This window comes from Acromyrmex echinatior, chromosome 16, assembly GCF_024713525.1.
Source record: "Acromyrmex echinatior isolate Ae372 chromosome 16, ASM2471352v2, whole genome shotgun sequence".
Lineage (NCBI taxonomy): Eukaryota > Metazoa > Arthropoda > Insecta > Hymenoptera > Formicidae > Acromyrmex > Acromyrmex echinatior.
In genome coordinates, this window is record NC_141867.1 from 7,017,479 (window position 1) to 7,043,637 (window position 26,159).

Below are 26,159 nucleotides of genomic sequence, written 5' to 3' on the forward strand. Positions count from 1 at the left end.
AACAATTGTTGTTAATTTTATACACCAAGTGAAGTATAGAAGACCGAGTCAGAATTCAAGTTAGAACGCAATGAATAAGGTATCCTTGCATCCGATGATGATATTCTTTCGAGATCTACTGCGTGTCTGAATCGATCAGAGTGCTGTATTGATCAGATAGATCGGTTCTGACCTGTGGAACGGCCGATGTATTACGTAACGGAATTCATGAGGAATGCATAAGAAACATGTACATGTCGATCAATCGACGAAGATATACATACCACATTATTAGCACCGACATCATCGGCCAAGGAAAATCGATGATGTAATTAATTTATACATGTATATATAATACGGCTATTATTTATATATAAACTTGAAATATAATATAAAATTAAATAGTACAAATAGCACAATACAAATATAATCGATGCAAATAACTGTATCAATAAATTTTGAAATATAATTTCAATCGAGAGACAAACCGATATAATTTTTGTCTAAGTTACACAATTATATGTCAATGAATTGAAAAAGATAGAACATTGTATTGTCTTATCGTTAATTTATTGAATACGGACGGAGTTCTAAGTACAAATCACGTGCGTTCCTTTATACGCCTACATTCTAGTCGACTGCATATTTTTGTCGAAAGTGATAAACCCGTTGTATCTATACTAAATAAAGACAGTCGCGCGATAACTTTCACGAGATAAAATTCTTGCTTGGGCCTGGACACAATTTATCGAGCAGTAATCGAGTCGCAGCGATCGCACGAATTCCCGGATCACTTTATTTGCCTGTAATAGCATATCTCGCGATAAATCCGCAAATGCAGCTCTTTGAGGTATACAAGACAGGTGATTCTCAGCTTTATAAAAAAAAAACTTATATTTTTTAAATTTAATAAAATGGTGAAAATATATATAAATAATTGATTAAATAAATATGATTTTTGACGGGACTTGTGTTAGGTAATTTTTTAAAATATTATACAAATAGTGTTTCACGAAAATTTTAAATTTTAATAGTATTTTAATTGTACTTACATTAATAATAACATTTTAATATCCGTTATATATCTTTTTTGTAATATGCTGACACTTTTTTAGTTAATTATAAAAATTCATTCAAGTTTTGATTGCTTTCTACGGGATTTCGAATTGTCTGTCACTCTGTGCGCGCATTGCAAAATTGATTTTGCAACACGCAAGTGGCACGGCATCTGCCATGGAACTCGTTTGTCCGGTTACTTTCCATTCGCGGGTGCACTTCGGCTCGCGCTTGCATTGATCGCTCGCATTTTTTTTTTGTTTTGCTTTCCATAAACGCGCGAGGCCACGGAATATTAATCGTTTTTTGGCTGTGTCAGGACACTCCGAACGGTGCGGATGAAGAGTTCCGTGACATCGTGAGCCTGTCATACATGACTTCGAGGTTGCTGTCAATTTCATAAACCTGAAATAAATGCTTCAAGCCTCGGTGCATCTCGTTAACATTTTTTAATTCAGAATCTTAGTTCCGTATTTGCATTTTGATACGAAAACGAATATGATTTAACACTCTTATTACTTGTACGCGAGCTTTTATTATGTTTCCGACTTTTATCCGTGGCCTACATTCGGATAATAATGATAAAAATAGAGTTGCAGTTACGGTTCTCCCTTCTATTTATTACATTTAATTGATTGTTATTGTTACGCAAAAATACTCGTCATTTCGGATAAAATTATCGATATTCCTTTTGAAGTTAAAAAAAAGCTTTTAGAAGAGTTTTGTAATTAAACGTTACGGACAAGAAACTCTTGGAGCGTAATCTTCATGAGTGTATGAGATTACGAACGTGATTATTAAAACGTTCATCCTGGCATGCACTAATTTTTCCTTTGTTCGTCCTGCGACGCGCGTCCGGTTGCTTTCGGTTCGGAGCTCGTCATTCAAGCGTTTTATCAAATTAACTCGTTTAATTGGGCGCGTCCATTATTCCATGGCACCCACAGGATACAAAGAAACACGATCCTATGGGAAACGTGCGCAATTCCGTGTTGGATCCGAATGACGTAAGCTCTCTCATTTTTTCACACAAACGCAATGCTTGTATGACTATAAAGACCTCGAATTTTTTGAATGAAAGGTACGTTGAAATTGGAGATAATTTTGGCTTCTGAAATTTTTCGTGGAAATGCTTGAAATTAAATAATTTCTGTATGACGTCAGAATTTTGTATGGTATAAAACATTTTGTACTTCGTTTGCTGTACACACACACACACACACACACACACACACACACACACACACACCACTTAATAAAAATTTGTAGCTATTTTTACACACCATACAGAAATTATTTAATTCAAAACATTTTCGCAAAAAGTTAAATTTTATCCGAAAAATTCGAGATCTTTATAATTCTGAGTTATAAATTTTTTCCTATGTTTACGTCATATTGAAAATTGCTTTCTGAAAATGCATTTGAATGACACTGATGTGTAAGGATCAGAACGAAACAAAAATGTTCACGAAATTATTCATTATTATTTCAACCGACCAGTTAACGGGTGATCTCGTTTGCGTAATAATCGGCTTGGGAATAGAAAACGACAATGGCAGTCACGGCGAAATACGCGACTGTCGACAGATATGTACAGACAGTACAGACGATAAATAAATACCATTCGCAACAAGATTGTCTTATTCATTGAGAGAGAATAAGTATCAGTATTAATTGAAAAAAAAAAAAACCATTGAATTGCAATTGTTAAATCTAACATGATTGTTGAAATTTACTTTGCGATTGATGCTTAGGTACATTAAATTGATATTATTTACATTAATAGCGAATTCGACTGGACGCACTCCAGTGCGTACTGGTGAACATTAAAGCCATCGTACACAAAGTAACATAAAGATATGTTTATAAAAATTAATCCTGAAATACTCAATACATTTTATTGTAGTATTAGGTATGAAATATGTATTTTATAATTCGAAATATTTGCATTTCACTTTTATATTCAAATTAAATCAGTATAACGGCTTCAATATATACTAATGCTTCCAATTGAATTCGCCATAAATTGATTTGTAGCAAATTTTGTGGTAAATAAAATGAAAGATTTTCTCCGTGTGCAAATTTAGTATACCAGACTGCAATTATGTTGCAATCTTCATTCTCTTTTTTTCTTGAGTCGAGCGAGGACAACGCAATGAGTCTTAAAGGAAAGGATGTCACCGTCAAGACATCGTCATCGTTGCGATCCGAAAAAGTCCACAGCTGTTGTCGCCAGATGTAACCGCTTGTTTTCGATTCAGCTCGTTTCAGCTTCATTTTCATTTAGAAGACATCTCGTATTAGGAACTAGATGGTTTAAGACTTGAACGTTCAACTTAAATGATGTTTCCATAAGATCGTTCCGATCTTAAATGTTACTTAGTTTTAATCTTTGATTTTAATTTATACTTTAATCGTTAATTGTTAGCTTCTCATAGAGTTCCTCCTCTATAAAGTAAATATTTATTATATATATTATATATAATTATTTTCTTTAAAATAATAAATTGCTAAATCAAGATATTATTGCAATTTTTTCAAATTATAAAAATATAATATTAACGATATAATATTGAGCTGAAAATTTATTTAAATAAATAATATTTTGTATTAACAAAAATACAATTTTACACATACAATTTTAATACTCTGTTTTACAAACAAAATTTATATTTTAATATTTATTTTTACCAGAGATTTATGTTTAATTATGAATTTATAATAAGAATTTAAGATATCCATAAAAAAAATCGTTCTTCTGCTCGCGAATTTTTCTCGCGCTTAATTATCATTGGCTCAAATATTGATTAATTGAATATTTTAATTGATCTGATTGTACATAGCCATACATCGTTTCATGCATTTTATTCATTTATTCAACAGTTCTTTGCTTGAGTAAAGTCGCTTGTCCTTGAATTTCAAAGAATGACCGAGGAATCGACGGCGTAAAGCCAGCCATTCGCGCTTTACGTGCGTGATTTTCTCGTACGCTTCTCGATCCTCTGGCGAGGCGAGTTCTGCCGCGCGCAATAGAAATACGATCGTACGAAGCGATTATTTCTTTGCGGCACAGAGCCTGGATAATTGCTATCTCGCTTATTGCGTCTCGGTTTCGCTCGTTGCGTTTTGGTCAGCGAGTATTTGGAATGAACGCAATGGTGTAGTTCGAAAAGCTCTTACTGTTAATCTTACTTGATGAGACTTTCTTTACTTTTATTAAGATATGAATGGTTTTCTGTCATTTGTATAACAAATAATATTAAACAACGTTAATAAAATAACCAGGAGATCCGTAACACTGTTTAATAAAAAAAATGTACAAAAATGAAAGTAATTATTTCCAACAGCGTCATTTTATGAAGCTTGTTGCACCTAAGTATAACAGAACGACCCGCTCTTTTTTTACTGATTACACAAACGATCCATACTAATCTTCATTAAATCCAAATGAATCCCGTACGATAAAAAACATTGTATATTTGTGTTGGAAACGATCCATTCATATTCTTGTTAATTGTTTGTGTTGCTAATTGTTGAATTTTTTAATATATTCGAGTGTTAATTTAACATTATGTGATTATATTATTTAAAAATTTTGTATTAAATTGATATTCAACGTTTTTTATAGTATAATAATAAGTTATGAGAATAAGTGAACAAGTAACATAAAAATAATGTATTTTAAAACGTAAATTCTAATATGAATGAATGAAATATGTTAACAAATAAATGTTAATTATATTAAAAATATTCTTGCAAGGTAACCGTTTTAGGTGCACTGCACCCGTTGCTCCCCGGTTTGAAATTTTTCTACCCCATGTGATTTTAAATTACGCGACATTAACCTCCGCCGTGGCTGCTCTCGGAAACCTCTATTATAAAAATATAATTAGAAATTTTATAGTCAACTGGAAAATATCACCCAAAAATTAAGTCTATTATTAAACAATGAACAAATCTGAATTTTGTAATTAAATCTGTTATAATTCTATTTGAGATAATTAAATATCCAATAATGATGACCGGAATTGTGGTTGGTATGATTAGAATCTACTACTTCGTTTATTTTCAATTAGAAACTTTTTTTGTAATTATTAAATTAATATTTAAATGAGAAAACTAGTTAAAAAATTCGTTCAAAATTGTTTTCTTTTATACAACAGAAAAGAAAAGAAACTAAATATGTTCCTGATGCAAATTCTCGTCTTGCAATCAGTTGACTGTTATGCAGAAAAGAGCATTCCAATAAGTACTTACTCGGTGTTCGATTCGACCTATTCTGATACCTTGTAAGAATTTATTATATGTTTCAAAGTATTTCACGAAATTGCACGCTGCTTTTCAACTGCAGGATATTTTCCGATGAATCCAGCATCTTTTTTTTTCTCGAAAAGTCGTTCGTTAACTTTTGGAGACTTTTTAATAACAAAGAACTTTCTTTTAACATAAAATTTCGGAATATAGAACTTCTTAACATAATCGAACTTTGTCTTTCCAATATATTAAGTTCATAGTGTCGCTAATATAACATTATTATTCTCGATTATGTCATCGTTTTTCTATTTAAAAAAAATTGAGCAATTATTCTTATATCTGTCTTATTATATCTGGAATATTATCGGCAAAAAGATATACAGAAAATATTTCTGGTAAATAGAAACAAATTTATAAAGATGACAGATCTGACTACACTGAACAACATTTATTAAGTAACTTGTGTTCGACATCTCCTTTGAAGAACAATCTCCAAGACGTCAGTTTCTGAATATTGCTTTTTATAAAGTTTCTATGTATAAAGTTAAATTAAAATAAAACAAATTGTTTTTAAATTTTATTAAAATTTTTTTATTACAATAAATGATATCTTCCAGTCTCATTACCATTTACACAATCTTCAATAATGTTTAATGGACATCGATGTTTAGTGCCTTAGGAAGACGTCACCGAATATGCATTACTTAATAAAAGTTATTCGAGAGCTCTCAATCTTTAAGTTTATCAGAATCACTTTCCGCAGTTACCCTCTATATGTATAGAGAAAGAGAGGTACGCAAAATGTGCCTTCGTAATATTTCACTTTATCTTTGTTATTTATCGAACGTTTAAGTTTTCTATCGAAACCTATAAAGTGCCTTATTTTAAACGTCACAGTAATATCGTTATGAGAGAGGAGAAAAAGAGAAAAAAGAAATTGTTTTGTAATAATATCGTGTAACGTATGTATGGGCAAGTTATTATGCGCCTCCACGGAAATATGTTAATACGCCTATTTCTTAATATACGACCGGTAATGGTGTACTTTACTTTATAGGATCGAGCACAAAACGTGTTCTCGAAACAGCCAATATCTCTCGCTCGGCCGAAGGAAAACGTGATATTTTTCTATCTACGTGTTTAACCTTATGTACTCCAGGAAATGGGCTCGATCAGGAAGCTGCCCATCGGAAATTTTCGAAAAGTTAATAACATAAATTAGTAGGAATATTCTTCGATTAGAATATTGATAATTATTATTGGTCCGTGTAATAATAGAGATATTTTTTATATTGTGCACTGTTCTGTACGTAACATTTACATAATTTTATTGGCTTGATCCATCGAGAGAGAGGGGAGAAGAGAGTCAGGATATTGTATGTCAAGCATCCTTGTATGCCTGCGATAGTCTTGATATTTATTAATTGTAAAATATATTAAAATACGTAAAAATATATAATTTTATATATTAATGTTAAAAATTAAATTTACATACAATTTTAATAAACGAAGAAGTAAAGATATGATATTTATGCTTTTATGCTCCTTTCTCAATAATATTAATTGTATTAATGTGAACAACAAATCAATACAAGCCAGCCAGATATCCTCGTATCGCGCCTTATTATATCGCGACATAAGAATATATAGTACAAAACATAGAAAATTATGAGTCGACGTGAACGTTAAGATTGCTCGGAGACGAGTCATCGTGACTAGTCGTAATAACAATAATTTTGGCGTCTGTACATCTTAATGCTCCATTTATGGGAGAACTGTGGAAAGAATCGCTACTAACAGTTCATGACTCGCTTGTTTTTCAGGAGGCAGCAACTGGAACAACCCGTATACTGCGAGTCTGAGTCGCGGCGACCTACCACCGTGGAAGATGATAAGCAAGACATATCGGGCGCAAATCCGGAGAAAGTCAAGGTAAGTTACATTGTCGACTACACTAATGGAATGTTTCCAAGAACGAGCTGGTACTGTTATATGACCATTGATTTATACTTGTGACAATTAATCACGTAGCTTCGTGAATGAGAATAAGAGGGGAAGTGAAGGGAAATGTATTTTAAAATATCTATTACAGAGCACGACGCAGGATCTATTCGAATTACTTGAGCGAGTGCAAAGTTCGCGTCTCGACGATCAACGCTGTGTTTTGCCATCATATTTTTCTCAGGTATGTCATAAGTATTTCGTATTTGCACTAAAGTACACAGATATGTGTGCGAATGACGCCATAAATTGTCAAGAAAATCTTTAGAAAAAACTTTAGAAAAAAAAATGTGGGCTTTTATAAATCATCTGGAAAAATAAAAGTAGCTTTTTGAAATAAGACTTTCTTTAAAATGATCGACTATAATAACTTCATATATTTATAAAAATATAAAGTACGTATTTAAGAGCCAACATGTTTTATTTTCATTTAAAATGACTTTCTACAATGTAACATTTACTTAAGTTAACCATTATATACCGATGCCCGTATGTACTAAAAGAACGGAATTGCTGGTCCCTCGTTATCTAATTTCACGTATTTAACTATAATTTAACGAGTTGAAAGTCTCATGAAAGTTGAGTCAAATTTAGGACATTGCATTTTTGTCTCACGCTTTCACGGTCGATTTAGTTTTCCAGCGTTGTGAAATGATATTGACAACTGTCCAATATCGCAACCAATATTTCAAGCATACCTAATCTACTACATAATCATCACATACATACATAAATCGTTATGTTACTTTGTGCAAACGATACAGAGACAAGAATAAATATTTATCTTGCAAACTTTTAAAGAAATAGACGAAAGGATAAATGAAAAAAAATGAAAAAAGGCGCCAGTGCACGCATCAGTTAGATGTAAGAAAATAACAAGTGATACGTATCTTCGTAATTTCCATTCAAGAATATTCTTATTTCAACCTAAATAGTAATAACATCTTTTTGTTTCATCTCAAACGTTAAAAATATTTAACGCAAAAAGTTTCATGCTGTTTCCTAGTTAACATATCTTAATGTAATACGATTGTGAATCTTTTACATTCAAACTCTAACAATGCTAAGTTTTTGTATTAAATCTTTGACATTTGAATTAAAATAAAAAGATATTATTTGAATTGGAACAAGAATAGGAACATAAAATTATCGTTTAGGTTAAATTATATATAATGTGTATAAATTTGATTTTAGTTGGTGCAATATCTTATGCACTTTTTGATATTACTTTTTTTAGAAATATTAAAGATACTATTACTTCTATTGGAACATAGAAAGAAATCCTGAAAAGAAATACGAAGATACATGCTATTTGGACTATAATAGATTTTACACAAAGTTTTGTAAAAGTATTATCTTTGACTATATTATACTATTTTCACAGTTGATGAAATGTTATGCTTCAAACGAAAAATAATTACTTTTTTTCAAAAAATTTCTTTGTGAAAAAAAGAAATAATCTTTTTTTTCTGAAATCATCCGTTCGATTATTTTTAATTTTTCGTTTGCGCGTAAATGTCGCATGACACTGTCCACGCTCTATAAGAAGGAGCCGTAGATGAATGGACAACGATACAAGAAAAAGGAGACTGAGAATGAATGAACAACGCGATCCGTCACGGCTGTCTGCAGAACGCGGACAGAAAAAGTCAAACCGAATCGTCCAATCACGCATCATGACGTTATTTCTTTTTTTCACAAAGAAATTTTTTGAAAAAAATAATTATTTTTCATTTTAAACAAAACATTGCGTCAACTGTGAAAATAGTATAATATAATCAAAGATAATACTTTAATTACAAAATACTTTAATTACACTTTGTGTAAAATCTATTTTGGTCCAAATAGCATGTATCTTCATATTTTTTCTCAGGATTTCCTGCAATCAGACAGAGCTATGCATCGGACCTCGTATCACGTCTGAGCCTTTCTCTTCACTAGAAGGGGCATTACAGTCACAGATGTATTAAATCGGCACGACACAAGGGACAATATCTGTCCCTTTTTATTCAGTTCGAAATGATGATGAGTGAAAAGGGAAGAAGGCAGCGAACGAGAGAAAAAGAGATGCGCTCATCTTCGTGTCGGGTTGTCGGTTTCTCAGTAATTGATTGAACGGGATAGAATGACACCGCAGAACAAATTCTACGAGATGATATAGAAAAAGTACATGTTCTCTTCTTTCAATCGTAGATGCTGGAAGAACGATTAATTAAAGAGAAATACTAGTGTTTTAATATCAATGAGAAGTGGAACATTAATAGCAATAAAGTCTCCGAAATTAATTAAAATTGCTGAAAATTGAGTGACTATGGGTATTCATAGTCCGTCAATCATCCGTTCTTATTTTAAGACCTTCTTAAGTAATGTCTTAAGGTGCTAATATGGCTCTCTGATTGATTCATGACATCTTAAGACTGTACTTAAGACGATCTTAGATATAAGATCCAGCTATGAACACCGGCCTAAGACTTGCATATTAAGGAAGATCCTTAAGTGAAGCGAATTACTGACATTTCGTAATTCTAAAATATCTTTGAATAAAATATCTTTACATAATTGTAAAATTCTTATACACGATTAAAATACGCACAAAAATAATAAACATCGACTTTGTACAAAAAACAAACAAAAGTTATTAAATATTGAAATATCACTGATTTTTGACATGTACGATCATGTGACAACAATACTTGCTTAAAACAATTCTACAGTTTACATGTATAAAATAAGATAGTCATATAGAGACAATGCACTGACAATATCGTATTGAAACTAAGATTAAAAATCTAAAAAAAAAGTTTGTCTTGTTTAGAATTAATAAAAAATAGAAATATAGAGATATAGAGAGATATAAAAATATAGAGAGTGGTAAAAATGAGCAATATTGCATGTAGTAAAATCTTGCAAAAAATAGGGATGCAATATGTTAGATAGATGTATACGCGTTTGAGTAAGACAGAACGATAATGTAAGGAACTGAATTATAAAAGATATCACTATTATCGATATTTTTAGTTTGAAATTAAATAATCTGATCTATTGACATTGAAGTTCGGCCTTTATTTTAAGATTTCTTTAATTATTAGTGATCTTGTAACGTCGATGATTAGGAAGTTATTTTTTAATTTCTAAAAAACAAAGATATTATTCTACGAATTTGTATGTACATATGTATACGATATTGATGTATGTCGATGTCTCGTAAATTATAAGTTTGTAAACCGTACGTAAGTTACATTTGATCGGTAAAACAGAACAACTGCAGCATCCCTTTAATTTAGATAGTCACGTCGCTAAGTCGGATCTTTTCTTTCAATCGAAGAAACCAAGTGATTTTTACATTCGTGAGAAAAGTCAATAGAAAAAAAATCGTGAATAACAAGCAAAGAGAAAAAAAAGTCACATCTGCAGGAAGTTGCGCGTATGAGAATTAAAGAATATTGCGAGCCTCTTACTTTTTTTCTCACTGGTGAATCGCGATCCAGATTTCGACATACGAGTTTTAATCATCTGCGTGTCACATGCTATCCCACAATGTCGTGAGAAACGTTCACTTTTTTTAACTCGCTTTTCTTTTTCCCTTATTGTGTTTACATCGTATCTCTTTCTGAGCATCTATCACGGAACAAATCGGAATGGAATTCCAATCGAAATTATTCAATTATTCCCTAGATTTCTATTCTGTTCTCCAGAAAGATCGGAATTCATGCCGACATGTTCCATGATAGATACCCTGATCGATGAATGTTTTTTGCTGTCGATAATGTAGATCGCGTTCATCGGGATAATCAAAGATGTTATCAGCGGTGTATACATAATGGTCCTGTCATCCCTAACTTATCGGTTTGATTTATCTAGGGTCGATAAGTGAACAATGTTAAATTGTGTAATTATAGTATATATGTAAAAAGTTTTAAAAGTTTTAGGATAGCAATTTCAATTTCCAAAATAAAGAATCTGGACAATAAAAAAAAATTGAAGACAAAAATTTGGAATAGCTTTTAGAAAAAAAATCCTTTTCAGAAACAATCAGAGCTTGTAAGTGCAAGATATTTGTTTTTATGTAAATAAACGACATATTTTCATTAAAAAGGTCGAGAATTAAGCTGTATATCACTTAATCAACTACGTTGTGCCTTTTTTTACTATTAATATTTATATATTTTAAATATTAAGAGTTTATGAATTGTCTTAATTTATTTTTTTACTTTTTGAAAAGTTATTGCGTTTAGTCAGTCAAACAGATAACTTTAGGATCCTTTTAATAGTGCATGGAAAAGATGTTTTATGAAGCTGCCGTTAGATGGCGGGAGAATTCTGTTACTTTGTAATTTTCGATTTCGCAAGAATAACTCTTACATTTAGTTTTAACAAATCTACGGTCCTCTCTTTCTCTCTCTCTCTCTCTCTCTCTCTCTCTCTCTCTCTCTCTCTCTCTCTCTCTCTCTCTCCTCTCTCTCTCTCTCTCTCTCTCTCATTTGACAAAAAGTGGGAATAAAAAAAGTTAATTTAAGAATAATAATATACTATAAATAATATGATCCATAATATAGCGTATAACTGAGCAGAACACAAAACTAAAACTTATTATTTATTTATTCCTTAATTAGACAATTCTAACTCTTCAAGGTTCTTGTATTTTTGAGTATATATTCCTTTTGAACTGTGAAACAAATAATCATATTAAGAGAAAGTATATTTAATTATGTTTTTATTATTGTTGCAATTATTTGTTTTAAGAAATCAAGAGAATAACATGATAAATTATTTATGTAATAATTATGATTAAAATATTAGTATCGAGAGATACGCCCCGTTTTATTATTAATTTACTCAAGATAAATTTCGTTAAAGAAATGATTTTTCGCCTCTCATGCAAAGTTAACAATGGAAATAAATTGTTTATCGTTTTCTACTGTGCTATTTTAAACGGCACATTTGTCAATCCTTACTAAGCATTCTTTAAGTAGTAAGTAATTATATGGTTCAGCATACGTGAACCGAAACTCTCTGAAACGCATCGTTGATTTCGCGTAACGCGATAAAACGAGACGCGCTAGCGCAAAGGGCGAGATAGAGGGGACGGCGTCGCTTCCGGTCGGCCAGGTAAGCGCACCGGAAGTTGAACCATCGTACTCTGGCCAAACAGCCGGGAAGATTTTCAGATTTGTACGATCTTCGCAGCCCTCTGCGCAGTGGCCGTGAAGATCGTAGATTTCGTGTCACAGGTCTTTGCTTCCATAAAAAGTACCTAATCATTGTGCTCTTTGTGAACTAAAAAAAAAAGAACGTGGGAAGTAAATACAAAAAATAAAGCTAACTGATAACTGATACATCCGAAAGTAATAAACAAATAATTTTGCATTTAAAATTATACCTAAATTATTTTGTAAAATTGGTATTTACGTAATATTGATAAAATGACTGCAATTTATTTTTATCGTCAACTTGATGTAAGAAATGAGCATCCAAGAAATCGTAAATAGATAAGACTTCATAATTTTGTATATATTTAAAATTGAAATATTGTGTCAATTGATACAATATGTAAGTAGAGAACATCATGTTAGAAACCTGAATCAACTTGAAGAAATATTTTTCACCAAGAAGTCAATTCTTTCTTTCTTTATGCTTGATTGGTAATAACGTTATCTGTTTTTTACAATTATATGAATAAAAGTTATACATGAATCCGAATTATGAGCTATAATCAAAGAATGTGGAGAATAAATACAAAAAATAAGACGGACTGATAACTATACATCACCAAATGTGAATTAGAGAATTTTGATCTTCGTTATATCGACGTCGAGTTATTATTAAATATCGATTCGTAACGTTAAACCATATCCTGTTGATAACTATTTCATAAACTGCAGCTGCTTACAGCTCGTTAATCTACTCGTTATCTATCAACTGAACTCTATGTTGTGAAAAAAGTTCCAATATCGGTATCCGTTATACGCTCATCCATTTTCGGCTATCAGCTCTTCTCGAGCTTCAACTAATCTTTCGCTCAATAAAAGATTATTATGTATCGTAACCGCTGCGCTTCCAAGCGTTAATTACTTCCTGCGTCCAGCATAATTATCGCAATATCAGTATAATTACACATTTTATCCCTTAAACGAGGTTAATCTGTAGAATCGGTTCAATGAGCGAGTTTCAAGTGTAGCATTCGATTTGTTCATTAAACCAATTCAACCTACAATTTCTAACTATTCTAACTTGATTCATTCTTCAATTCGATTCATTCGTTATTATTAGCGTGCGTGACTGCAAAATATCGTTCGACTCATGAACGATTATTTTTATCGATTCAATACTTTGGATTCTCTTTTTTTAAAGAGAAAACCCTTGTACGACTGATCGTTACCATTGAGAGAATGTCTATCTCGCGAGGTCCATAACTTTGATATGTCGCGTATGTAAATAATGAGGGAGGAGGCGGGTGAACAGTGTGACGCTTTCAAATTTTTGGGCGCAGGAAGTTGAACAAAATAACGAAACAAAGAGGTGTGGACACAAAGAAACGGGAAGCCTCGTCGACAACGAAATAAGTCAACCACGAAAGGATATCCGGTATCTCTCGTTCTCTCTTTCCATCTTCTCTCTCTCTCTTTCTCTCTCTCTCCCCTTCTTTCTCTTTCTCTCTGGTTTTCTCCCCTCGGTTCTCGCCACAAACTTACGTTTCCTCTTGGTTTCACCTTCCGCACCACCTGTCGTTACTATGCGGATGTTAAGGGCTCACTTTGCTCTTGAAAAGCTCGTGTACGCGAACTAATTTCGATCTAGCAGCATCACGTTTGTCATTGTGTTACAGTCAGAATTGCGTAAGAGATCGTTATTTCCTATTAAAATTTACACTTTTGTAATACAAATAAGGATATTTAAAATTTCCTGCGAATAAGGTTGTCAGAATTAATAGGTATAAGCGGATCTAATTAAAATAAAATAAATTTTGCATAATTCGTCGTGACACATTCTTATACACATTATTATACTTAATTATATGCACTGAAAAAAATTTTGGTTATTTTTTATCCAATGAATGATCATTAATCAATGTCTGATTTAATGTCCGATTTAATGTAGTTAATTCATTGATACAATAATTGGATTCATTTATATAACTATATATTCATTCTTGCAATGAATTCTAATAATAGTTTCATAACCTAAACCATTATGAGAATTCATTGGATCACATTTTCATTATTTTTTCATAATTCAATGAATATTCTATTGTATTTACGTACAGTTTTTGATTCATTGTGCGACTTGCGTAATTAGTACCTACGCACTGAAAGAAAAGATTGGTTGATGCAGATTAAATAGTTAAATATGGCATAGCATTTTTAATTGGCTGCAGCAACCAATCTTTTCTTTCAGTGCGTGATTCGTACATAAATCAACATAAGAATTTTTTTGCAAAAATATATTAATACAAAAAAATTCCTACGTTGATTTATGTAATACGAATCACGTAGATAGTAATTACTCAGGTGACAAAAGTTTCTGCGAAGAAAAGATTTTGTGTTATACTAACTTGCCTCTCCGGAATTTTCGGGACCTTCACATGGCGCCAGTCGCCGAGTTCGCTCGGTCGGAAAATATAAAATCCTGTGTGCTGTGTGAACAACCGTAAAATGTCGAAGAGCACGATCTGACCTAATTGATTGGGAATAGTTACGACTAGACAAGAGCGCGCGGTTTCAGGAAGAATTTACGCGCTCGATGGCGACCATGGCAACGTTTGCGGTCCGATGGTGGGAGTTTTAAGAACGACAGACCGATGCGCCGCGGGTGAAGAGGGCATAGTTAGGACCGTCGGGCGAGACGGGGGGTATGGCGCCGGGTACGATGCAATGACGGATGTAGAATAGGTGGAAGGCACCCTTTATTGTCGTCGTTATTTGTTCGCTTGATGCCCCTAGAAAATAATCGCTTGAAATCGAAGAGGAGTACGTGAGAGAATGTATAGAAACCACACGTGGGAGAGAAATACGTATTCCTTTCTGTTTCATATTCTCGAATGAAAGTCTCAAAAAATGATTTGTAATCCTAATGACGGCGATATACATATATAATAGCTTTTGTTGGAGACTCTTAACGCATCACGAATAAGTTATCTTCCACGAATATTTCAGATGGTTGAAGTTTGCATTTGAACAAATCGACGACGCTTTCAATAGAAGCATTGAAAAGAAAAGATTTACTTCTTTATTCGGGGAAAGTTGTAAATTCAACGTGACAAAATTTTATTTCATTCAAAGGCATTTTCTTTCGATGGGTGGGAAAGAAATTTGCTCCAGTTTCCTCCAGTATACAATTCAAGGTTTTTTTTTCGTGTTAATGTCGTGTGTCCCCTTCCCTTAGGTTCCTCTCCATCCGGCACTGAGAGACGGCGAGCGCGCTCGCCGCTCGCTGCTAGTCACGTCCAGTCGCGTCTTCGTACTCGTAGTGCGAGGTCACGTGGTCTCGTTCCGATTACCGTCTCATTTCGCGCGTTGCTCTCTCGCGTGCAGTCGCTCACGCGCGTTGCACCTTGTAAGATGTCGCGTGATTTTCTTGCATGATCGCTGACTTTCTATTCCGACCTCGCTTCGTGAGCCTCGCGTCGCCCACTAACGGCACTAACGTCGTGACATTTTCTCGAAAGCTGCGGCGTAAAATAAAATAAGAGAGAAGGAGAGAGGGGAAAACAGGTTGTACCTTGTTTCGGGAGTGCGAAATTCGGAGCGGTCGACGCGGAATGACAGCCAGCATGATCAGCGACGAAGATTATCGGCGCTGGATAACGGCGTTCAGATCCACATTCAGATCCGATAGGACACTATAAAATTCTACAGCGTTTTTTGGAATCGTCTTTTTTTCACAAGGCAGACAGTGCGTCATCGAGAGGAATTTTATATCGTAAAAAACACATCGCTTTGAATCAGTGTAGAATACAACCGATGTTGATTTCTTCATAATTTTATCGAGAAGCGTTAGCACGTACCAAAGACCGGAGTTTGAATTCTATACATGTGAAGTCAGCCTCGAGATATCGCCCGTCCGTGTTACAGCTGACGACTTCACGCTTGACCGGTCCGAGTTCTTTTCAAATCAGACGAGTAATAAAATAACGCGCACGTGCTCGCTCTGGAGAAGACTCGTGTTCGCAGGGACAGAAAATAAATCCTTTAACTATTCAAAAGGCACTCGGGATCCGAGATCTCAAGCCTGACGAATTCAAACCGAAAGCGATAACGTAGACGTAGCGTAGACGTAGAGTATCACTGAACGAGGTGAAGTTGGCTGTGAATTCGAGCGCGACGTCGATCAATCGGAAGAAGTGGGTTTTTTAAACGGCGGTTTTTATCGTGACCGCACGTTATGATGGGGGTATTGAGATGGAGGCACGATCTCAGATCGGAGGCTGCAGCGCAGCAACAAGAACAGCAACAACAGAGAACGGAACGACCAACCGGACACAACAGTCACGCGCACACTTTCCCAAAGCTCTTGTCGCAGGTAAGTCGCTCCCCCACTTTCAAGTCTCAAGAATGCAACACCGATGCGTCCACTTAGATAAGTCGATACCTGAAGCGAACAGATTTTTTTCGGTGTTTCGATCATTTTTGAAATGTAAAATTTGAAAGTTAATGTAATTAAATTTACAAATGAAAAGAGTTAAAAGACCAAGAGAACGAGCAATATAAGAATGTCAAATGATTAAGAAATATGGATTTTAATTACAATATTTCGATTTAACTGAGTCTGCTTTAGTCATTAATATTAAATATGACATTAAATTCAAATGATAAACAAGATCAGACCTAAATTGTTCGAAAACAAACATGTAACAGTTAAAAAAAATGTCTTTGTTCTAAGTATGAATTACAAATACGGTAACCATACATCCTTTATTGTAAAGGACGTCCTTTAACCTAACTTGTCCTTTATTGTAAAGGACAAGTTAGGTAGCTGTCCTTTAAATTTATTTGTTTCTTCAAAACTCAATTTTTTTTGTCCTTTATTTTCCAATATTGTCTTTTACTGCCCTTTATTTGACATTATGGGAAATTCTTTTCCGAGTTCTTTTCTAACTAGCATTCTAATGTTTAATATTATATTAATGAGCAATTTTTACGGAAAATATTTTACGTTTAGTTTCATGCATATAAATACAATTTGTTTTTGTTAATTTTTTATGTCTTAATTTTTAAAATTAAATTTATTCAAACTACAATTGTTTTCATTTTTTATTATTTCGAACCTTTGGTTATTTCAGATCAAAGATTTATTTCAATACAGTCGAATCATGCAGAAATAGCATTTCAAACTATCAGAAAACTGCAATTTAATTACGCTGTCCAATAAAATTGTATAATGCAGATTCTTGATAGTTACAAACTGGTTTGAAAACATATAGGAACAAACCTTAATATTTTTTAATTTGTCCTTTATTTTCCTTAAGAAAATATGGTTACCGTAATTATAAAGGAGTTTATAACAATGTTGTGCTGTTGGTTTGAAAAATCATGAAGTGTCAGAACTATCAAACAGTATTTATAATTTATTCGTGATCGGCGTTTTGCCATATAAGAATTAATTGAATCTAATATTTAAAATATTGAGAATTATTGTGCATAATTATATTGTATATATTGTCAGTAAATTAACTCTTGATACATTAAAATTATCAAAAGTAAACAGGCATTATAAAAAATTAAGATTATGTGGTAAATTGCAGATATAAAATACATACGAATATAGCATTAGATTAAGAACAGTAAAGAGTTGTAGAATATGATAGTGTCTTTTTTATGATGTCTTTCGATTGAATGATAACTCTTTTACATGTTTACAATTATTTTGAACAATTAAAATGTTTTAAAAATTATATATCAAAACAGATATCCTATTAAATTTTTTGCTATGTAGAATAGAGCTGAGCTTTCGATATCGTCAATGAAAATATACACATATATGTATATTTGTATTTGTACGTTGTAAACGAAGTTATATAGAGGAGACCGAGTCTCATTGGCACAGTTTTCACAATTGTGGTATTAGATTTTTTAAACGATTAATTATTATGATTAAAATATATCAATATGATAGAGAAAACCTTTCTCTATATTTTATATCAGTAATGGTTCTATACATTGTATAGTTTTTTGCAATGAATGAAATACGGAAATGCTTTCTTAACTTTCATATGTAAGGTAAATTGATACATATCACAGTATAAATTGCTTCTATGATAAACTCTATATTAACTTAACAAAAACGTAATAAAAAAAGTAATAGAAATAAAAATTAAATAGTAGATATGTACTTCTTAGTAAAATATATCTTTCAAAGTTATTTTGTAATGTGATCAAATAATAAAATGTTGTTACAGAAAAACTAGTGTAAATTATTTTAATTCTATCTTGTTTTAATATATAAGTTTTATAAATGTAAAGTGTTTTGTCAGAATTAAATTGTAATTGAATGTCCACACGTACGGTATAACGAGTTAACTCAACCTTTTCTTATGATATGAGCCAACGTTCCATCTCTGCACACATTTGATTTTGATCATTTTATTATAACAAATTACCATTTGTAACTCAAAAAACGTATTACATAGACACTTCTTTTAATTAATAATCTATAATATACATCGCTTAAATTTGCTTTTTCCAGCAGAAGAACATTAATGCGAAATTATGAAATGCTCATAAATTTATCTGCTCTTAAATCAGACTTTTTTCTTTTTCTTGTATAATACTTATTTGATTTAAATGAAATTTAAGGAGAAGTATTTATGTTGTAAAAGAAATATTTTGCAGTAACTTTTCCATTGTTTCCTTCATCATAAATACATAAACGGAACGCAATGCCAATTCTCTTATGCCAACGAGCTCCCGTCTTCCCTACTTATTATAACGAAATATGTAGACAGAATATAAAAATATATAGTATACGGTATATATAGTACGATATATGCACGCGAAATTCAGATACGTCGGACATTCAAATACTTTGAATATTTACGAGCGCCATTTTCATCGAGGGAGGAATGCGAATTCGTTTTTCAATACGAAACGCCACTCTCATTTTATAAGAAAATTATAGCGGCTTCTTTTCTTTACGTGCCTAAGAATGCTGGTAACAAACCAAGCTGCAACAGAAAAGCAGCGTGACATTATGAAGGACAAGAAGAAGAAGCAAAAGAAAGATATCGCATCGCGAAATGAGAACATTAACTGTAACTTCGGCCTAGTAGTAGTCTGTTCCTTTTCCTAGCATGTTCCGTTATACGCTCTTAAAATTCTATTTTCCCACGAGCAATCTTCTCGCGATTTCCGCACGTGCGTCATTTTTTTTATAAGATGAAAGAGGAAGAGAGAAAAAGGTAGGCGGCAGTCCTATATGCGGAATTGTCGCAAATGTGTTTTTCTTTTTTAAATAAACACCAACCATTACTCAGGTTTAACATGAATAGAAGCACTACAACAGTCATCTACTATAAATTGTTTTAATCGCCAGTTGTCAATCACGTTAAGGAGATCTTAAAGACGATTAGTTATATTGAAAGTAGCACTTACACATAGACGATTTACATGTATTGACACACTAATATATCAATATCTCACTCACGAACACCACACATACACATTAATTTTCGTATAACAAATTACGTTTTAATTAGACGTCTAAGTCCAATTTTAAGAACTTCACACTGTTTGTGCCATGCAAACTACTTATATAGTCTGTGGACTATTATTTCGTAAGTACAGATTGTACAGCTTTTAAATGAAGCAAATGTTGTCACGACGTGTCTGCTCTGAAACGTATATTGGACTAAGAAATGGTAAAGATTTCAATTTCAAAATTTTTTGTCGTTCTCAGCATAGATTCCACAGATACATGTGCATTACTTTAATCCTGCAAAAAGATTTTCAAATCAGTAAGAAAAGAAAAAAGTAATCGTTATACAAAAATTATATGGTTTAGTCGATAATACGGACGACTTTAGAATATCCCCTTAAGGATATTGGAGTGATCAACTTGAGGATATTGGAGTGATCGATATTATCGAGTTACAGTCGTATAAAAATCTTCGAATTGACTGAATGGAATTAAAAATTCTTTTGCAGGATTAAATTAGGCATAAAATTAGGAAGTAGTGCAATAGACTTTATATCAAAAATCGAAAAAAGTTAAACATTTACTTAACTTTTTTCGATTCTGGTATAAAGTTTATTGCACCACCTTCTAATGTTGCGTTTATTTTAATCCTGCATTTTTTATTCCATTCAATCAAATTGACTTTAATCTCGGATTAATTTTTTGTATCTTTTTCTCTCTAGTCTTAAGAAAAAAATAAAGAATAAATTAAAATTAATAGACATTGATGGAAAAAAAGGACATAAGTGTAGATTATAAAAAGTCTTCTTACAGCAAAAATTGAAAAATAACGGGAAATCCCCTTTTCGCAATTCCATTTTTTAAAAATCGCAATGACAACCGCGTTGATTGTCGCGCACATATTAGACATAATTATTAGCTGCGTTCAGCAGAAAAAACTAATCAGTTAGCGCTTAATGATTCTTTAATATGATTGGTTCTTTCCTTTAGTTCTTCGATGGAGCTAAGAACTATAGAGCTTGGAGCAAACCAATCATATTAAAGAAACACTGATTAGTTTTTTGCCAGTGTACGTACTACGTTCGAAGAATCGCGGAGCTCACGCTCGATCGACGAGTTAAATGCGATCTTCGGTAAGCACGTGCTCGTCGAGGCATTTTAATTCCCCGCAAAAGACGCCGCACTAAACTCTGATGGTCAAGAATTACTCTTGTCGCTCGAATGATCGGTGCCAGCCACTCTCATGCGAAATTTAACCACGCGCAGTCAATTTCTTTCAGTTCGTTCTTTCCTTTTTTTGTACCTGACCTCATCGTGAAATTCGTAATCGACTATTGCGGCTGTTGCGGACATTAAATTGAACGAGAATCGCACGCAATGATCTAAAACGTTTTCATTGAGAAATTAAGAATCTCTGACGAATAAATATGGAAATTAGAAGCTAAGACAGGTTCTTAATTGAAAGATTCTTATGCAGAAATAATGAAGCATGTATTGCCGATAATATTTGACAAAAAAAACTTTTATAAAACTTTCGTGTATTTTCGTATGTCATAATTTATGTAATTGTTAAAGCACTCTACCTTGAGATGTCAAGTTCTTGAAAAGATGTATTCGTAAGAAAACTCGAAAGAAAACTTTACTCGAGGAGTTTGATATATGCGCCTTTGAAACTTTCATAACGGCACGTGTATGATTACTTATACAATTAACGGAGTGCTCAGATACGTCAGACAGAGTACGAGGCAGAGAAACGATTTCACTGCGTCTTTCAAATCATTACTAAAGATTTTAGAAATTTAGATGTATCCGCGTATACTGTGACTCATCTCTCCTCTTTCTGTCTTTTGATGGTATACTCTCTCTTATCGTTATGTCACAGCTTCATTCTATCAGCGACGGTCGTTGTGGGGAATTCATCTGTCGCGTCTTCGAAAGCCTTTAGTCGCGTCACGAAAATTTTCTCATTGTTTCTCTATCTCGTATTACATAATTCATATTTCCGAGCGGGAAAACGTAATTCAGATCCGAAATAAAGGTGAGCGATGTGATGCGATTTGACGCGAACGCGACACTGTTAAGAATAGACTCGAAATTACGTGCTTCTCGAAGGAACATTTTCTCATAACCGTGAAAGACGATAACTGGGCGAACAAGCAGCCGTTTTAAAAGTCGCTTCGCAAAAGGGACCGCACAGCTGTTCGCGTGTCTCCAGTTCTCTCTTTCTCTCTCCCTCTATCTTCCTCTCCTCGTTTTGACATATAAGGCCCGAAGCCAAAGCAGGCTTGTATGAACTCGTACGAATGCGCAACCGAAGGAAGATTTTAGTCGGTTAACGTTGCTAACGATACACCACCGACGAACGTATAGGGTGTCGCTCAGAGAAAGGGCTTCTTGAAATGTTGAAATAAATTCTTTTGTATGCATGCTAGGACCGGGAACACGATTCCTTACAACCGAGAGTATGTAATGAAATGATACAAGTGAATCAGAGAAATAAACGATAATACAATCTTAATTGGTGCGAGATAGTGCTAATGACTTTTGCGACAAGTATAATTACGGTGTAAATTCAATATTGAGAAGAGAGCTTAAGGCGAGGAAACATATGTATAAGATACGAGATAAAAATGAAATCATAATTAAGAATTTCGTGAAATTAAATTTTCTATTGTAAAATTTAATTATTTTATTTTTGTTTTAAATTTAAATAGTATATCTACATTTAAAAAAATTGTGTATATATATATATATACAATTTTTAAAAAATGTGTATATATACAATTTTTTAAAATGTAGATATACTATTTAAATTTAAAATGAAAATAAAATAATTTTACAATAGAAAATTTAATTTATAATATATATATAATTAAAAATTGTATATATATATATATATATATAATTAAAAAATATATTTAGTTATATTTGATATGTATAAAGTGTTTCTGTATAAAAGTAAATATGCGTTGTAATAAAAATTTGATTCGACTTGATATTTGTCGATTGAAGTTGAAAGCAGTGATAGATTCGATCTAAGCGAAAAAAAAGAGTCCAAAACGCGACTGTTACGAGAACCACCCTGTATAAACAGCCAGGTGCACTCACCCTGCAGCTGTCGAGCCGCCTGGTTTCCGGCTAACGAAATGGCGAAAAATCGATTTGTCTTGTTCGGAATTCGATCTCTCTTGCTGCCATCTTTTAATATCTATATATCGCAAAATATCGATGAAACAACGATGTATTAAAACGAAAAGTGCAATTACTACTCAATCAAATTCAAGCTTTCCGATTATCGGAATGGCCATAGAATTAGAAAAGAAATTTTTATATCAGATTAATCGAAATTTCTCTCGGATGTTATCGCGTCGATCTTCGGAAAATCGTATATTTGGTTGATTACCAGCTTCGTGTTTTCGACCTTAACCCCATTCTTACGTAGAACACAATTATAGGCGCTAAATGCGATAAAAGCTCCTATTTGAGCCAGATAGGCTTGATTAAGTTAGACTACCCGTGGAGATTCGCACAAGCGATTAGATATCGGCAGAGCTGAGTGAAATAAAACGTTGATATAATTTTTCTAAAATACGATTAGTTTCATTCTTATTTAATATTAATATGTATTGATATTATAGATAAATCCATGAAAGATATTTAGATAATATTCATATATTTTTTTAAAATAATTTTGTTTAAAAATGTTTAATGGACATGAGTATTAAAGGATTAATCAAACATTCATTTCATTTCATTAAAAGCATTCAAACATCAGTGATAACTAATTTGCAAGTAATTGCAATGTTTTGTTATCTGTTACCTTCAAGCGAGCCTTCAAGTCAGATAAATATGCAGCGTCGGCTTTCATGCAATGAATTAGAGTGAAATTTCATTCACCTTTCTTTCATAGGGCACGGAAGAACAAAAAGGAAGAAAAGGAGTATTTATCTACACAAAACGCCTCCTTGACCTTTTTATATCCTGTCCAACTGATTCTACTAGATAGAATCAGGTGGGCGATGATGTATAAGTTACGATTCGTTAATACACCTGATAATAATTTATCAGAGATATCTTCGTACTTTTGAATTCTACCTTTCCGAAATTTAAGGATTAGAGAGACTATGGAGACTTATATTGAAGACGAATTTCTATTTGACTAAAATTATAGCTAAAATACTGAGAAAAAAAATCGCAATGCAATTGCAATATTTATTCAGGAAAATCACCTGCAATTCGTAATAGAACGATAAGAAAGGTTCTATCGTTTAGGCCAGAATCCGGTAATTTTATCCACCCTCTTCAAATAATTTAAACAAAGAAACTTAATTCATGTTTTCTCTTTGATTCTAAAATCATTTTAAATCATTTTAAATAATTTGCATAATTTTTTGTTTTTTCAAATTAGATTTTGTCAAAGCTTAGATTTCAACCGAATAACTCTAACGAATTAATTTTGATATAAAGATCGCAGTTTGCCATGATTCTGTTGGATCCTTTCCGTGCCGTTCTATTTGATGAAGCTTTTACAAGTGCGATTGTTACGTACGAATAATCGGAGTCTCGTCGACTGCATCTAACATACAATTTCATTCCTGGCACACCTTACAAGTCCGTGTATGTATGTATGTATGTACATACAGGATTGTACATGGGCGCGTCCAACAATGCGCGCCTGCATTGAATTATTCATCCTCGCGAGAAAGAAAAAAAGAAAGAGAATGAGAGAGAGAGAGAGAGAGATTCAAAGACTACTCTCTCATTCGCGATTTTGCTTTCTTCTCTGTCTCTCCTTTACTGCTTGTTCTACCTACTCAACTCTCTTTTTTCTCATATGTAGAGGAAGAGATCTCTGTATTCCATGACTTCCCATCCTTCCTTGGTCTTTTTTTCTCTTTTCATCCACGCATACAGGTTGTCATCCGATCAAGAAGCAACGAATGAAAAAGTCACGAGCGCCTTGACCCTCCGCAATCCATACGTGTCACGTTGTCATCGAAAAAATATCCCAGAATCACGCATTTTACACGAGAAGTTCTGTCTGATAAGATTCGATATGTGATAATGCCTTTCTCGAATAGGTTTAAAATCATATATGGTACGTAATGCCGTAATGCATAAAAATAATAACAAGTTCTTCCCTGCTATTATCATTTATGAATAGATAACTGTTGAATGTCTTAAGATTCAATAACGGATCATATAACGTCCCTCACTCTTCAGAATTTCTTTAGAATCTCTATAAAAATAACTTTTCAAATTCATAGAAGTTCACATGATTGTTCTTGAATACATAATACTTCCATTGGTGAATTGTGAAGTTCTAATCCAATAATCCATAGTTTTAGAGCGAGAAGGGGACTTGAATTTTTACAAAGGGGGGATTTCGATCTTGGGTTTATGTCGGTTTTGATTTATACTTTCTCGCATCTCCTCTATCATTTCTTCGATTGCATACGAGGGAATAGAACTTGTGTGAATCTATCCTGAGGTGAACGTTAATGATCGTTGCGATGTATCGAAATAATTACTCCTCATCGTGGGGCGTATTACATCATCGCTTATGTGATTTCACTGCAGAGCATGATGCACAGCTATTTCGTACGCTATCGCAAGCGTTAAAGAGCGTCTCTACGTGTCACAACCAATTCTCAGACCGTATTATCGCTTAAATAAAATAAAAACTACGAATACATTTGACAACTAAGCGTCATAACTTCAAGGAGAGAAAAACGCATAAATCCCGCTAACCGATGATGGAAAATAATATGTAAAGGAAAGTGCCGTAATGCACCATGTGCTTGATCGAGTAATGGAAAAAAGATTATTACAGTTACTAAATTAGTGAATCAATTTGTGAATTTCGTAAGATAATAGAATAAACTACAAGCCTAAACTTGGATTCGTTTTCGGCCGAATCATGCCTTATTTTAACAAGACGAACATTAAATTTATGTCGCATCATAGTAAAAACATCCCATATGGAATCGCCAGCAGTTACAATGAAACCAACGCTTAGCTGACGCTACGATTATCAACTGATGGCCAAGGTTCTGTTAATCAGTACTGAGTTGTTATTAACAAATGATTGGCTGTCAAATGACGATCAAAATTCTGTCAGTCAATACTGGACCGATTGTAAATATCCTATATGGGATGTTCTACATATCTCTAGGAATCATTTCTATTTTATAAAATCAAAATCGAGCACATCATTATCAAACTATTCGACTTAAATC

At 33.0% G+C, this 26,159-nt stretch overlaps 1 protein-coding gene and 2 long non-coding RNA genes across 10 annotated transcripts in view; 1 reads left to right on the forward strand and 2 right to left on the reverse strand.

The window, feature by feature from the left end:
* Window positions 1-26,159, forward strand: part of LOC105148994 (rap1 GTPase-activating protein 1) — a 118,362-nt gene that overhangs the window by 61,628 nt on the left and 30,575 nt on the right. For 7 of the 8 annotated variants that reach the window (XM_011061105.2, XM_011061110.2, XM_087414541.1 and 4 more), the window contains 2 exons: window positions 7,113-7,221; window positions 7,382-7,474. In XM_011061105.2, coding sequence (XP_011059407.1) covers window positions 7,113-7,221; window positions 7,382-7,474 — 202 coding nt within the window. Of the gene's footprint in view, window positions 1-7,112; window positions 7,222-7,381; window positions 7,475-15,145; window positions 16,810-26,159 lie in introns of those variants that run through there. The other variant, XM_011061112.2, reaches the window with a different exon arrangement.
* The window catches only part of LOC105148988 (uncharacterized), a 116,364-nt gene that overhangs the window by 53,390 nt on the left and 36,815 nt on the right, over window positions 1-26,159 (reverse strand). The window lies entirely within an intron of this gene.
* Window positions 10,329-14,953, reverse strand: LOC147907098 (uncharacterized). The gene is made up of 2 exons (XR_015547739.1): window positions 14,843-14,953; window positions 10,329-12,567 (listed from the first exon to the last, which is right to left on the reverse strand). It is a non-coding gene; the product is annotated as an uncharacterized LOC147907098 (long non-coding RNA).